Source organism: Rhopilema esculentum, chromosome 12, assembly GCF_057945365.1.
Source record: "Rhopilema esculentum isolate cy_ngs chromosome 12, ASM5794536v1, whole genome shotgun sequence".
Taxonomy (NCBI): domain Eukaryota; kingdom Metazoa; phylum Cnidaria; class Scyphozoa; order Rhizostomeae; family Rhizostomatidae; genus Rhopilema; species Rhopilema esculentum.
This window is the reverse complement of record NC_142826.1, coordinates 9275350-9290626: the sequence shown is the minus strand read 5'-3', so window position 1 is coordinate 9290626 and position 15277 is coordinate 9275350. Positions and strand designations below refer to the sequence as shown.

Genomic DNA, 15277 nt, shown 5'->3' with positions numbered 1-15277 from the left:
AGTCTGGTACCCAGGGTAAGTTTACTTGAGCTAGCCAAATCAGTTAGAAAACATTTCCTACCTCTACTCGCGAAAAACCCAAATAGTGCAATTTTTTGAGAAATAACCTGAATTTTCGTTTCGCCAAACAACTTGAAACTTAAGAAGTCGATAACTAATAAAATCTCTAAACTGCTGTTACAGAGGACAGGCACCGGTGATAAAACTGTCAGCCATTTTAATTTTGAGTTTTCGATTATCGAGCTTTGTAGGTTTTTTAACGCTGTTACGAATACTATGACAGTCATATAGAAGAAATTAAAATATCGATGTATAAGGTACTCATTCCATTCTTCAACTCCCCCGCTTTTAATCCAGTGTGAATGTATAGGGCTTTGTTTTTTTATGCTCAACATTTACCCAAATGTTTTGCTTTCATTGAAGACAGAAATTTCTACAGTTTGGTTACAGTTGGACTAAAAACACCAAGTAAATAGCAACAAACCAACATAATCTTAATAAACTTCTTTCTGTTAATTAAAGTTTGGCCGTATATTCTAATCAGTGGCAGTTCTGTTGAGAAGCAGTTACATAAATACGATTCCAGAAATCCCAGAGAAGAAAGTCTTTTTGACTTGGTGTCATCTCTATGGGACAATACTAGACAACGATACATCATTTCGTATATTGTAGTTTGTGCCTACTTCGTCTTGCAAACATTCTGAGCCAGATAATTCTCTGCTTAAATATTATTGTCATCTGGGAACTTCGACTGCAGATCTGTCCGCTCTAGTTTCATTTAGCAGCGGTTTTAGCGAATCGAATACTCCCCTTTCGGCAATCCCGGCTCTTGTCGCGGAAAGGTTGTATTTCCGATCTGAGGCTGACAACCCATTAGCTCTTCTGCTTGTGAGGAAGTTTCCTTTACAAAAGCTTTTAGTCCGTTTTTTTGAAGAGAGAATAAAGGCCTGAAAGAAATTAAAAAATCCAATAATAAAAGCCCAGCTGGAACACTGTCGAGGATTTTCAGCTGCTTGCACTCCGTAGAAAGTCTTTCAAAACATCTTTCAAAATAAGATAGAAAACAAGAGTTGGAAAATAGCGTAGGGAACGGTGATTTGCAAGGAGAATAAGTCCCAAATGACCTTCAAAATTTATTCAGTTGCAAAGCAAAAAACGAAAATTTAAACTCTGTTCTTTTTAACAAGAGTTATTTCATTGCGAATTTTTCACTGAGCAGCCAAGAAAAATGGGAATAAATTTCTTATCAGGCTTGCTTACATCTGTTTTAGGACCCTTGCTTAGGACCAACTCTCGAATCTCGAAAATTTAGCTCCGTTTAAAGTCATCGTAAAGTTTGAATTATTGAGTATTGTCTGTGTTTACAAATGGTCTCTGTATGGAATATGCATATTGAATGTGAAAACTTCCTAGGCTCACCTCGGCATTTGCATATCAGGCAGCCATGTTGGTCTCGTTGGTATCCGGCCGTACAAGAGAGCAGGCATATTCGCATTGGCTTGCAAACATGTGTTGCTGCTGTTGTGGTCGCTGCGATAAATGATAGATCGATTTTAAGTAAATTATCACCCTGATTATGAAGAGGTTTTTCCTGATTAACTGATAAGCCATCAAACTGGTATTATACCCCTTTTTCCCCGTTTACTTCTCATTGCTGTTACCTAATTAAGTTTTATAGCTTAAAAAACCTGCTTGTGAAAACCGAATTGATACAGAATTTTTCAAAATATTTTGCTTATTTATTGAGCAAATAGATTCTTTAAACTTGTAATATTTTATATTGAACATATTATATTGGCTTTTTCTCGCTCCTTAAGTTTGCCTGCCTGTTTCCAAGTTTCTACTTCAGTTACCCAAAGAACACTTAATACGAGCTATAGTCATGTGTTATCTGACCTTACCACTGCGTTGCAGCATGAAATGCAGCTTATGCAAATTTCATCTACAAAACCTCCTGACATCGATTAATTTTCCATCCAAATATTTTCATTAAATTCAAACCAAGAGTTTACCTGAAACTTCCATGACAGTTGGGGTGTACTCCAACCGTTCATGAAAACAGCTTTTCCATTCAGACCATGTCACATTGCTGTTTCTGTCTTTGTCGCATTCCTTGGTGAATTCTGCAGTGCAGTCTGTTGATAATCTGTTCCATTTTCTCTCAGTGCCTGCTAGCTCTGATTTCGTTAATGTTGAGTCTCTATTAGTGTCTATTCTTTTAAATTTCCACAATAATAATCGATCTGTCTTCGTGATTGCTGTCAAACTTTCCAAGAAACTTATTCCTTGTTTTATATAAGATGCGTCATCTAGAAAATAGTTTAATATCCTAACGGTTAAAGTTGACATGTTCTTTAAGAATTATTGAGGGTTTGTTTTCTTACTCACAAACTCTTTAATCAAATGTTTGACTCACAAAACACAAAATTATGATTCCAGTGTTGTTTTATATTTGTTTTTTTTTAAATTGGGTTGAGCAATAGCGTATGAGAAAGCGTGACAATAATGTGAATACAGTTTTACTCGCGATAGGGATAGTCAGCTTTTTGAAAGATTACAGAATTTCTTTTACATTTGGTGTTTTTTCTTATTACACATTTATGTTGATAAAGCAAGATATAAATTAAGATGAAGATATAGATAAGGAACAGTTGCCTGGTGATCACATTAAGCGTGAAAGTCAGAGTTGCATCTTCGAAGCGTCTTGCTCTATTCACCAAAGCGTAGTTATAGATTTATTCAAGCATAAAGGTAAATAATTCTTAAGTATGACGTCATAAAACAATAAAAAATTTAACCAAGTAACCTAAAGGATCACTAAAAAATACTTCTAAATTAAAGTGTATGTAAGATTGATATTTCACAATATGTAAAGCGCTATTTTCAATCTTACATAGTTGAAATAACAGGGTGATTTGATAAGCATATGCATGTTTCTCCAAAAAAATTATATTTCTCTCAATTAGTTTTTGCATCACCTAGAAAACCAAATTCTGCCTTTACCTTTTTTTGTCTCCTCTTCAATTTGTCGAAGATATCTCTCTGCCAGTTGTTTCAGATGGTTTCTTGAACAACCTGGTAGCAGAATGATTTTAAAGATACGCTAGTGCCAAATAAAGTTAATTGTTGCAATGTCAAATCTTTACATCAGAAATAACGTTTTAGGGAATAACTTCATACTTAAGGGAGGCTATACAGTGCCAATTGACAGAGCAACACCACATTTTAAAGAATTAACGATAATTTAAACGAGTTACCGATTTGTTTGATAAAAACAAATACAGTAGAACAGGGAGATTTCTGCCATAAATTAAGAGATGTGAAAGCATATGTTATACTGCTATCTCAAAATGTATTGTCAGATACTAACCTTTATATGTTTTCGGAATATATTTCACTGAAATCCAAGAAAAACATAATGAAAACCATGTACACCAAGTTAAAGCAGTAGACAATAGTCAATGAATTAATCATTTCATGAAAATAAAACATAAGCTTCAATCCTCATAGGGTCATACCTACGTGTTGCCATAAGCTTTTTTAATTTATCTTCACAACTGTCATAAATTATGTATAAATTAGCATGCTAATTCTGTAAAAAATTTCATAACGGTGCATCGTGAATTAAAACTGGTTTTACTACTTATTTTCATAAGTCGACTTCGTAGCATATCGCCTTCCAGCAGCATCTCGTCTGCTAAGGCGACAAAACATTTCAGTTCACTAAATCGCACTTACGTATCAATTGACTGATATCCCCAAGCGTTTCTCGACATAAGTGAATTTTAGACTGACATTATTTTGAATTAAATATATTGATTATTAAGCATACTTTGTGGAAAGCTGACCTACCCGAGCAATTCGGCTTTCCGTATCTCATAGCTCTGCTTGTTCCAGGAATCTTTTGCCCGTAGTTATTGACACACCAACAGTAACCTGCCTTGACGTGGCATTGAACAGGCTGAAAGGAACCATCATCGGCACATCGCGGCACGTAGTAGGAGCCTCGTTGTGAATGACTGATCACTCTCAGTGCAGAGATTAATGACTTGAAGCAGGATGCGTTTGCTAGGGTAAGAAAAGGGGTTCTCGATAGGTTACTTAGTGATTAAGGTATCTTACAAAATGCCTCCCTTTAGCAAGATACGGGTTCATCTGGATCCGCATGAAAGCTCTAAAGCAACCTTTTCTATCTTGTAAGAAATACCCAACTCCTATTAGGAAGGTTGTGTCGCCCCACAAAGCCCACGCCTAAATGTATAAACCCTTCATTGATAAAGCAGGGACAGCCGGGGGACAGCCATTGTTTTCTTTCATCGTAAAATTTCTAATTTGATCTCCTGAGTTGCATGTGACTCACCATTGTAACAGAAACACAAATTTGTTTCAGCAACCTACATTTGTTTAATTTTAGTGGTTGCGATTCCTTGCACCCTGAACAATTCATTGTCTGGTCAACTGGACCTACAACATTTCAAATAGATAATGAGCCACACCTGATATGGTACAATTTGGTTGTTTGTATTTGACAGACGAGCCAGGTATTGGCCTGCCATCACCAGTAGAGCACCAGCAGAACCCAGTGAGGTTGTGGCACTGCACCGCCGCGTATGTCCCTTTTTCTGTGCACTTTGGCACATAACCTCCAATATGTCCAATCCCAGAAGAAATCCTCTTAAGAGCATTCTCGCGCATTATTTGGCACTTTGTAAGGTCAACTGGAATGCAACATATACCATTGTTAGATAAATCTTTGTTAGTTATGCAAAGATTTTTATTTGTGAAAGCAAGGGTTCCTAGTAATTGAGACTATGCTCTAGAGATCTCTTGATACAAGACAACGCAAGCAACCAACAGAAAACGTTTAGATATATCATATTGGCGTCATTTTTCAAATAAATAAACTTATTTTCACGAAAAACAATTTTCAATATTAGAAGATACCTCCAACCACATTTTGGTACGACTGATATGTACTTTGAGTGAAATAGTTCCAATCTGAAGACCCAAAAAGGTATTTTTCACTAAATTACACACGATAAACGTTAGAAACTCGTAACCTTCAGAATAGGCTTCTTGTTGAAAGTTCATAAGATCTGGCGAGGCACCTCAGCAAGTGAACGGCTTTCACTTCATCAGGTGCCCTCAGTGACATAGCACATCATTTATGCTGTAACTAGAGGCCAAAGTCATCTTTACCCAATGGTCAAATTGAAAAGCACCAGGTCAAATAGCTTGGCTAAAACTGAATAGTTGCTAATAGACAAATGATGGTCATATTTTGCAGTTCTTCACTGGTCAGACTTGTTGATAACTTGAAAGTTGAGAGCTTTTGAGAAAATGTGTTTTTGAGGTCAGACTATGTAAGGTTTAATGCATTATTTTCTAGCGTAAGGATATTCTGCATTTTTCTAGCGATTTTCTAACCTTTTTTTACAGGATTTCCTAAAAAGATGTATTAAGCCATTTTTACGGCCTCTATTATTAACTGCTAATGGCGTTTCTCTCCCTATGTTATTCATAGTAATATAATATTATCAAGGACCGAAAGAGTACTGATTAGGGAGCTGTCATAATATTACGGCGCTAGAACGTTTGGCCAACAAAATGTCGAGCTAATACAAAATTTCAATTAAAACAAAATTGTTTGCTTTGTTCAAGCTTACCTGGAGTGCGCATGCACGCGATCCACTCATTTGAAGTTATTTTTCTGTCTTTATTTTTGTCACAGTATTTGATAACCCTTCTTAGGCACCTTTTGTCGCCATAGTGTCTCCTTATTGCTCTCAGCGTTGGATATAGTTCCCTCCCTGTTAGTAAACCGTCTGCATTTGTATCCGAGACAGTAAACTTCCATTGAAGACAATTCAGTTGGACTGATGGGTCGAAAATACGCGGCTCTGCAAAAAAAACTGAGAATGACGGAAAGGCAACAGCTCAACATAGGTATGCAATCTATATTATTATTATTATTATTATTATTAACATATTGACTGCTATGCTGACTTTTTTCTACCTAAGTTTGTTTTGGGTTTAAGAATTTATTTAGAACCTTTCTGCGAAACAATCCATTGTTATTTAGCCATTGGTAAAAATCGATGCTACTTCATAATAACTTCCAATGTACGAAATTGCGAAAAACAAGCTCTTACTTTCAAAAAATTGCTATGAAGTAAACATTTTTTGTGAAAACAGACTACTCGTTGTCTATCATGATAGGAAAAGATTACAACTTTAAGAAAGCTAGCAAAATATATTAGTTCCTTTTTACTTCAAAGTCTTTGGTACTCAGAGTACCCTATCCTTAAAGGCTACGTATGACACATTATTCCTCTTGACACTTGTTTTTTAGATAAAAGGATTCGCACCTTTTTTATTCCGATCTTTTTTACCAAGTTTTTTTGTGTACATTATTCTCTAAGGAAAAGTTTACATTGAAAAGACTCTCAAATAGAATTGTCGCAGGGAATCGTCTTGAATACTTGAAACACCAGGGAATTTTGAACAATGATAAACTGTCAGATTTTCCAAAACTCAAGAACGTACATTCAAATAGGGAAAACAGTTGAAATCATCCTGGTGTGATGAGACAACTTTGCACAATTAGTTACGTCGTTCAGAAAGGTTGAAGGCAAAGTTTACTTGCATTATACTCGAAGTCCAGTAAAAGTCATGGGACCTTGAATACTGAGACAAACAATAACCGGTAAGCTTTCAATCATACTTCAGTGGGGTTTGAAGCATATTTTAAACCAGAATATGGTTATTTTCGTCTTGACACTTTGATTTCGCGTATTTTTGTGGTATTTTTTCGTTTATTATATAAGGCACGGACTTGCATAAAGTTAAAAAATGTTACCTCTATTCGAGCAAGGAGATCTGCGATCTCTTCTACCATTTCGTTTTCGCCTTTCTTTGAAAAATGACTTAACTGCCAAACGAATAACCGCGCGTATGTCTTCTTCACAGCCTACAAGTAAAATCAAAGTAAAATCAACAACAAGTCGTGTTTAGGGAGCTACCAATTGAATTAACTTTCATATCACCTATGCACAATTACAGCGGTGCATAAAGATTTGTCACGATTTGCAAATGTTCAGCGTTCTCGTCGAAATATTCGGTTTTTCGTCGGATAAGTTACACACGTTTAACGTGCCGATAGCCCTTCCAAGGTGTTATCTTGTCGTAGGTCTGAGCCTACCCTGAGTACCAAACTCACCTTATATAAAATAAGAGTCTGGTACCCAGGGTAGTCTGAGCCTTACCCCCCCCCCCCCCCCCCCCAATTGAAAACCTGAATTTCCGCCACTGGATTTCACACCAATTTTGCTTCGGGGCCATATTTTTGGTTATATGGAGTATTTTTGGTTTAAATGGTAAAATGTGAAAGCTAACGATAAGAAAATAGATTTAATGTTTCATGGATAATTATTTCCTTTTAAAAGGTTACTTTAAACGGGTGTCTTACTTTTGCAAACACCGCGATAGGCCAAGTCGACATCTTTCCCGTTGCATTTGTCAAGACGAAGCATGCACAGGTTGTTGTAGGTTTTAAGATTCGTTCCGCAAACCGGCCTAACTGGAATGGCTGGACAGCGTCGACGGCTTGGGCAATTGTCTGCAACCTTAAATAAGGATGAGAGACGCAAGTTATGATAAAGAAATATTTGTTGATAAAGTGGGAGGTAGTTTAATATCACTTCGATGGAATTCAGGGTTTATTTTAACGTGCAGTGATAACCAATTTGTGCAGTGAGAAGTCGTAATTGTGCAGTGATAAGGTCAAATTTTGTGCAGTGATAAAACTACAATAAAGAGATTTGATATTGAAAAAGTAAAATTGCAGCAGCTACCAGTAGACACATAAAGCTTAAAAAGGAGCATTACAATATTAAAAACGAGAACACAGCAGTAACAATACCAATGATCATAATCTATGAATCTTTCTAAAATTTGTTCATATCTATAAGCTATCTAGTTTGTTTCGCTCTTCGTCTTCTCCACTGAAATCTTTATTCTCGAAAACATTTTTGAACCTAGACTGATTCTCCTCGTCGAAATCTCTTGTAAGGCTTTGACGAGAGCTGGTGTAATTCGAAAGTTTCACATACAGTTAGTTTGATAGGTGTGGTCATGAAATTTCTTAAAAGGCAACATCCAAATCTTCAAAAATTTTGAATACGTGCAGTGGTAAAAATTTCTTAAAATAAACCCTCGTGGAATTAATATGCCATAAGTTCACTTTTAAGTCCTTCAAACTAGCATTTGATAAGGTGTTCCGTGCTTTTAAACTGGTGTAAAAGTAAAATTTAGTATACTTAGCTGGAAAATAACCGAAGAAGGAACGGAAACAGAAGCTGGATAAGAACTCATTAAAATTCCCAATACAATCCTTACCTATCCTTACGTACAGAGGTACCGACAAATTCAAGCTCATCCACAAGTATTCGTTTATGTTTTCAAGCCATAATGTGTTTCCCTCAATAATGACTTGATGATACCAAGAAGCTTAAATATTTTTGTTGGTCAAAGAATGTTTTTTGCACAAAGCAGAATAGTACACACGCTCTAAAATGTGTGAAAGAATTTTGAGAGTAGAAATTGATGGTATGAGTAGAAATTGTTTCTTTAAAGTTGTAAAACAACGCTTCTTGTGTAGTGAAACTAAACTACTGGTGCACATTAAGAGGCAAGGAATAAAGATGATTGCTTGTCTAACGGTATCGTCTTGTCACTTTTTCAAAAGAAAGGCCCAAATTTGTTTTATAGTCAAAAACTTAACTTCTTATATTGATACATTTTCCATGCCTAGCATGGCTTTGTATTCTTTTTGATGCGGCTTACATGATTGCAATCGGTTTTAAGTCTATTTTGCCTTTTTGCAAGTAACAAGACACTTTTGTAATTTAGTCGTTGTACGTCTCAGTTGCTTATTTTACCTTATAAAGGAGGGGAGGCCAACATGCATGAAATTCTGATAGAAGACTTGAACATGTTCTTCATTTCGAAGAACTACGTGAACATTTTGAAACGAAGTGATAGATTCAGTTCAAATCAGAGGTGATTTCAGTTCAGCTACCCCACCCAACTCACGCCATATTTTCATGATTTTCTGAAAAGAGTTTCAAAACTTCTATTTGATGGGCGGAGGATTGACGAACGCTTTTCTTGACCCTGTGCTAAAGGGTAACTGAGAATTTTTGCGTATATGAACAAGAAAAATGTCTTTTGTATACTTATGAGTGCGTTGTGCGAATTGATGATGATTTTATGCCCGTGCTGCTTACCCTGGAATGGGTGTTTCCAAATAACATGAGTATAAACCCAAAAACAGACAACAGGGCATGCTCTTAAAAGCAGAGACGGGGGATTGCTCGTTCATTAGAAGACTCGCTTAGCCACTTTCGAAAAGATATATTGCAATTTTAATTATGAAGACAACTTTAAACTCCCAAAAATCCACTGCATGCGACACCTTCTACCCACATTCCACTGAAGCTTCATAGATCGTGTTACAAGAAAATTAAGGCAGGCTTAATGACACCTCATTCCGAAGCCTTTTAAAACAAACACGGAATCTAAGTTTGAAATTTAGCAAGAAGGATTAAAAGTAATGGTGTCTTAAATCAACATTTCAGAAAAGATGAGAGGCGTCCTATAGACTTTAAATTACGACAGCTGGAATTGAGAGATCCCCAACTCATACAGTTTGCTAATATCATTCATTTTAAAAATTCACAGGTAATCTAGTACTTCGTCCAGCTTAGAGGCCCCCCCCCCCCCCCCTTAGAATGACTAATTTCACACAACCTTTTATAAATCAGTGTAATCGTTGAACGATATGGTGGCCTGTATATTAAGGAGCTCGCGCTCCCGAATTCCTACGTGAATATTTCAAAATGAAATAGTAAATGAGAATTCAAGGCTGAAAAAAGTATTCGAATTTGCTTGATTTTAACTATTAATGGCGATAAATTTCTACAAGACAAAAAGGCGACACTTGAATTTTCTCTCTCTTATAATCCTAAATTTTCGTTAGCGAAATGTGACAAGATATTTGGTTACAGTAGTTTAAGATTTTCTTCACCGTGCGAAGGGACAAACCTTTCGATTCAACTTTCAATACCTCACAACGTTTCTGAGTCAAAAATAGTTCGTTGCCAACCCACGAAGCAAACACAGGGTAGATATCGCACCTTGCCTCTCGTATTTCCTTATTCACTTTACTATACTTTCAAAGAACAAATAATTGTTTTGCCTTCTGGCCATAAGTTATTGGAGACTGTCATGTCTCGTTGTTAAGTATTTCGAATACGGTCACGAAGCTACATTTCAGTGCCCAATTAAGCACTGGGCTAGTTTTGGGGAGGGGGAGGGGGAGGGGGAGGGGGGGTTGAGTGCAATAATGCCATACTCGAATGCCATACTTTCCTAAAAGACCTTTGATAATTTCATTATAAGAAGAAGATATTCGAAATAGATTGCAGTAGTGTCCAGCTAAATAACTTTTAGGTTCAAGGTTGCCTGCAACAGGAGGCTTTTGCCCCCTGCCCTTGACATAAATAGTCGTTGTTCCTGATAAGATGAGATATAATGAAAAACTGTGTAGTAAAACTAATGGCATAGCTTAGCTTTCACCACGATGCTGGGACGGAGCCCAGGGAAAGGCCCACACCCTTGGAAACGTTGGAATTTTGTGTTGCTGTGAGAAGGGGACCTTTTTGAGAATTAAGTTTTAGCCAGCATGCGAATGACATGCAGCTATGTGTCGATATCCAGACAAGCCTATCTGGAATATAATGGGTCAGAGTGGGTACCTGGTTTTATTGATGGGTAACACACGATACTCCTATGGAGAGCTGAGGTTAACTCTGCTTAGTTCCAATTAAAAACGTATTAAATTGGATAACTTGAGTAAACCTCTGAATGTCAGAACAGATAAGGTGAATGACTGGGAAATGAAGGTACAAGACGGGCATGATAAAATCATCATCTATTTGACTATGAGAAAAATAATTCCATTCTTTTTTTATAGAATGCAGTTGTTTTACATGTCGTTGCAGGCTTTATCGCAGGCCGAAACGCGCGAAAACAGAGTTGGCCTTAAAAGTAATACCAATACAGGAAGTCGAGTGCATTCAGCATTTTTAGGAATTGGCCATTGTCATCTGGGCCGGTCAATGCTCTCCGTTAGAAATTAAAGTGTAGTTGACGGACCACTTTCTGTGAATTCTTGTCAAAATATTTAATAATTTTCAGTGATACCTCGCACCAAAAAGCTATGATTATGTGCTGAATTTTGTGCATCAATACCCTGATCTGATGCAGCATGTCAATTTCCCCCTCACAAAGCGCTGAAGTACAACATAATGGGGTGTAGAGCTGGTGGGGGTTGGGGGGTGGGGGTCAGAGGGCTAAGCCGCCTTACTAAAGTTTCCTTTTTCTACTTTTTGCTATTGATTTTAGAGAAATTTTTCATGAGGGTCCCCTTGTTCCTCTATCAGCACTAAACTGGTGAACAATATCTACATAATCTACATGCAGGTTGCATTAGCCCATTCACTACGGTGATAAAAAAAAGATGACCTAGTTATCTGCGAGATTTTCTTGTCTTTTGGTCACCTGAACACCCTGTTTAAGAAGCGTCTCAGCAGAAGCATGTTTAACCAAGGGCCTTTTTCAATGATCAATAAATGATATGGCATGGCGAATTTGAAGGGGTAGACATATCAAACAAAGCTACCGCAATGACGGTCCGAGTTTCTTGTGAATCTCTAATAATCTGCTCAAGACTTTGGATGTAAAATAAATCATCTTAAGATGATAGCGTTACTATCATAAATCTTCATATCCTTTTTCACAACTCAACAGCAATTATCAGATTGTAGCAACCTTATACTTGAACGCGATTTACGATAAAGATTTCAGTTTCAATTCCTCGAAAATGAGGGTATGAAAATGTCATCAGGAAAATTGACTGAGTTGAAATGGCTTCTAGAAATCAATTACAATCAAAATTGATAAGAAAATATTATGTGAACGTGAAAATTATGATTCTGAAAGTTCTCGACTTTTCAAAGAGAGGAAACGTTGTAGGTGAATAGGTCTGTTTATTTTAAACTTGAAGCTCACATAGGTGTAGATGACTACGATATTTTTGGTACAATGTGAATGCTTAAGACATGATAGCTTACAGAAACATGTACTCGTTGCACACAAGTGACGACACACTGCACGGCCCATTATCATTCATCGTATCGACAAATTTAAACCATGCACCGAGAGAAGTTAAATATTGATGGAAACAAGAAACAGCAAAAACATACCAAAGTCCGGTGAATTGCCAACATAACAAACAGGAAGCAAATCTCTCTGAAATCCATCGTTTTTTAACCAAATGTGTAAAATAGTGGGTAATCTGACAGCTTAACGTTCACAAAGTGGTGTTACCACGTTACATGTAACTTGAACAGCTAACAAACAAAATAGACTGACTACTGCAGTCGACGTCAGATGACGTAGTCCTCGTTTCCTTCTCGTCTAAACAACTTTGTTTATTCCAAGCGTCATCATCCGTTGAACAACTTCTGTCAAATACAATCTTCTAGAGGTAATACCGGAGAATCCTCGATATTTGTAGACGATATTCACACATTGAACAAGCTGATAATGGCTGAATAGTAACTTCAGTGGTGTCACGACTGATGGTCGTTGGCAAAGGCTTGATCGATGCGAGCCAGAAATAGCAGAAGAGTATGAAAGAGCACTTGGCGCCATCTGATGATGCTAAAGAGTACGTGTAAACAGTCATCGCTGTAAATCATCGCCAAAGTATTTGATCTTTTGGATTTGATTTATTAGCTCTGGGTAAAAGTGTAAAGGCTCAGGGGTTATCCTTGGGTGATCTTGCCTTTGGTCGAGTGAAAAGATTTACTAGGTCCTCTGTTATCGTTAAGGGATTTTGATAAATCAACGATTATGCCAACATATGATTGATATGTGCATGACTGCTCTTGTTACGTCCCCGTCTTGTTACACATGAACCATGTTGCTATCGACGGCCATCGACTGACAATATCCTTTGACCATATCAGCAGTTCCCAAGTGCCAGTTAATAAAAAATTGTTGTTGTTGCTGTTCCTAAAATGACGTTGGCAGGGCCATGGCAATGGGTGACAAAGATTGCAGAAAGAGCGCCCCTGAAACTGAATTTTCCCTTTTTGGAGTTTACTGGCTCGTTAGAATCCCCTGTTTCTCTGGTTGGGTACATAAAGAATTTTCCCCCAAGCTGTGATCCTAAGAATTGTCCACCCATTATTATAAATTCTGGACTTAATAAATAAACTATGAACAAAAGTGCGTCTTGGTTTTTTGAGTGGCTACGGTTCCCTGCACCCTTATTGGATCAATGATTACCCAAAGATGACTGTCACAAGCCTTGGCACAAACGCTTGTCACAAGCGCTTGCAACGATTTATCTCTCCTAAAGGGATGAATTTGAATCTCTAAATAGTTTTTAACTTTATGGAAAAGAGTGAATTGTCCCTGTTGACCATTCTGCTCTGATAGTTGTTTGGTATCGAATATGCCAGCTTGGTATCGAAAATTTGGTACATGAATTTTGAAATATTTATATTGTATCGATGTAAACCAAAGATTTATAAATAGTTTGTGGTATCAGCAAGTCACTGTCATTTCTCTATAAAACGATAGCAAATTGCATAAACGATGCCTTCTCTGTCATTGTTCTAATTTTTAGGTTTATCTATATAAACAATTCGAGTTTAGTTTAATCGTTCATTTAGCGAAAGAGTGGGGAGGCCGTTCCCCCATGACCCCCTTGTGGCGCAGACCCCATGGCTCCTGTTGTCATTTTAGGCTGTTTTATAGATGAACTAAGTACAAAATCTGCCCAGGTTGAAACAAGCCTATAGGAAATAAATCAGCTGCCAAGATTAAATTGTCCTGTGTATCTTGAGAAACGATGATGAACCAAACGAAAGGGCGCAATCCAACATCGGAGGAAAAACTTTTTTGTTAACCGAGCTAAGCAACAAGAAATGTTTTATTCATTTAAGCTTGGAATTTTCAGACTTTCATCGTCCTAAACGGACAATATCTGGCACTTCTACTGCCCTGAAGCTATGAGGATGATGGTGCTATTTGTGAAGGATTCATCTGTATTGCAAGCCTGTACAGCTTTGCCCATACGGCATCGAGCACTATTGATTTAATCACAATTTAGAGGAATATAATCCATATTTTGGTTGATATTATTAGGGTACAATAATCGTTAAAATCGGGGCATGATTTTCACTGTTATCATCTCTAATTGATAGAAACGAAACGAAAAAATCCCAGAAAGCTCTCAAGAAGGAGATAATAAGTGCAGTATCTACCGGGGCGTCGCGACGGGGGTTGTGGGGGGGGGAGGTGTCACACCCCCCAATAGTATCTCAATAAGAAAGTTGAGGTAAAATTCGCTCGGTGGAAGAAACCCATTTAGGTATTTCAGAGACCTTTCTGTCATAAAATAAATCAGACCAAGCAAAGGTAGTTGCTCCGTTAGTTAAATATGATATTTCTTCATATGAATGAAGGTAAACAAACTAATGATATGAAGATTTGAAGATTTCTTATTGGCACTAAATCTAAAAATCCAGGCCCACTTTACGTAAAATTGTGCCTTATGTCCATTTCCCCTAAAATTCCTCGGTAGAAGCGTCAACTGCAATTCACTATGAGCTCCAGGTTTTCTTAACATTCAAAAGGCATGCTAAGATGGAAAGAGGGATCTAAATTTACAACCAGTGCTGCTTGTTACCTAGCTTTAGAAGTAACTGACAACATGGTATTTTCAGGGCCGGCGAAACGTATTAGAAAGTGGAGGGGCCAAAATATCTAAAATAAGTCTTGAAAGGGATTAGGAAAGAAAAATTTTAGAATGATGGTGTCTTAGGGATGGCCAGAAACTGTATCTAAAATGAATTTTGACTGAAGGTGTCGCATAGTCGCCACTATTTTGATGTTGACTTGAATAGAAAAGTTTTGCAAAGTTTTAGAACGACCACTATCATATAGCTCGTAATGAAACCTTTTTTAGATTTTCAAAGTACCCGAAAGAGGATAAGGGAGAAAAATAATCTTGAGTTTAGATAGAATTTATAATTGCGTCGATATTTTCTCTTTCTTAGTAGGAATGGATTATCCAAACGATCAAACTCTGAAGTTTTCTTGATGATACTTTTTAAGAACAAATCTGCCCATACTTTATTTC

At 37.1% G+C, this 15277-nt stretch overlaps 1 protein-coding gene across 1 annotated transcript; it reads right to left on the bottom strand.

The window, feature by feature from the left end:
- Window positions 1–31: 31 nt before the first annotated feature.
- LOC135681314 (SPARC-related modular calcium-binding protein 1) lies at window positions 32–13503 on the bottom strand. The gene is made up of 11 exons (XM_065195713.2): window positions 12327–13503; window positions 7469–7625; window positions 6860–6970; window positions 5667–5900; window positions 4497–4718; window positions 3853–4068; window positions 3371–3397; window positions 3004–3075; window positions 2013–2309; window positions 1420–1530; window positions 32–947 (listed from the first exon to the last, which is right to left on the bottom strand). The coding sequence occupies exons 1-11, from the start codon at window positions 12381–12383 to the stop codon at window positions 916–918; spliced, it is 1536 nt and encodes a 511-aa protein (XP_065051785.1). The 5' UTR covers window positions 12384–13503; the 3' UTR covers window positions 32–915.
- Between the last annotated feature and the right edge of the window lie 1774 nt (window positions 13504–15277).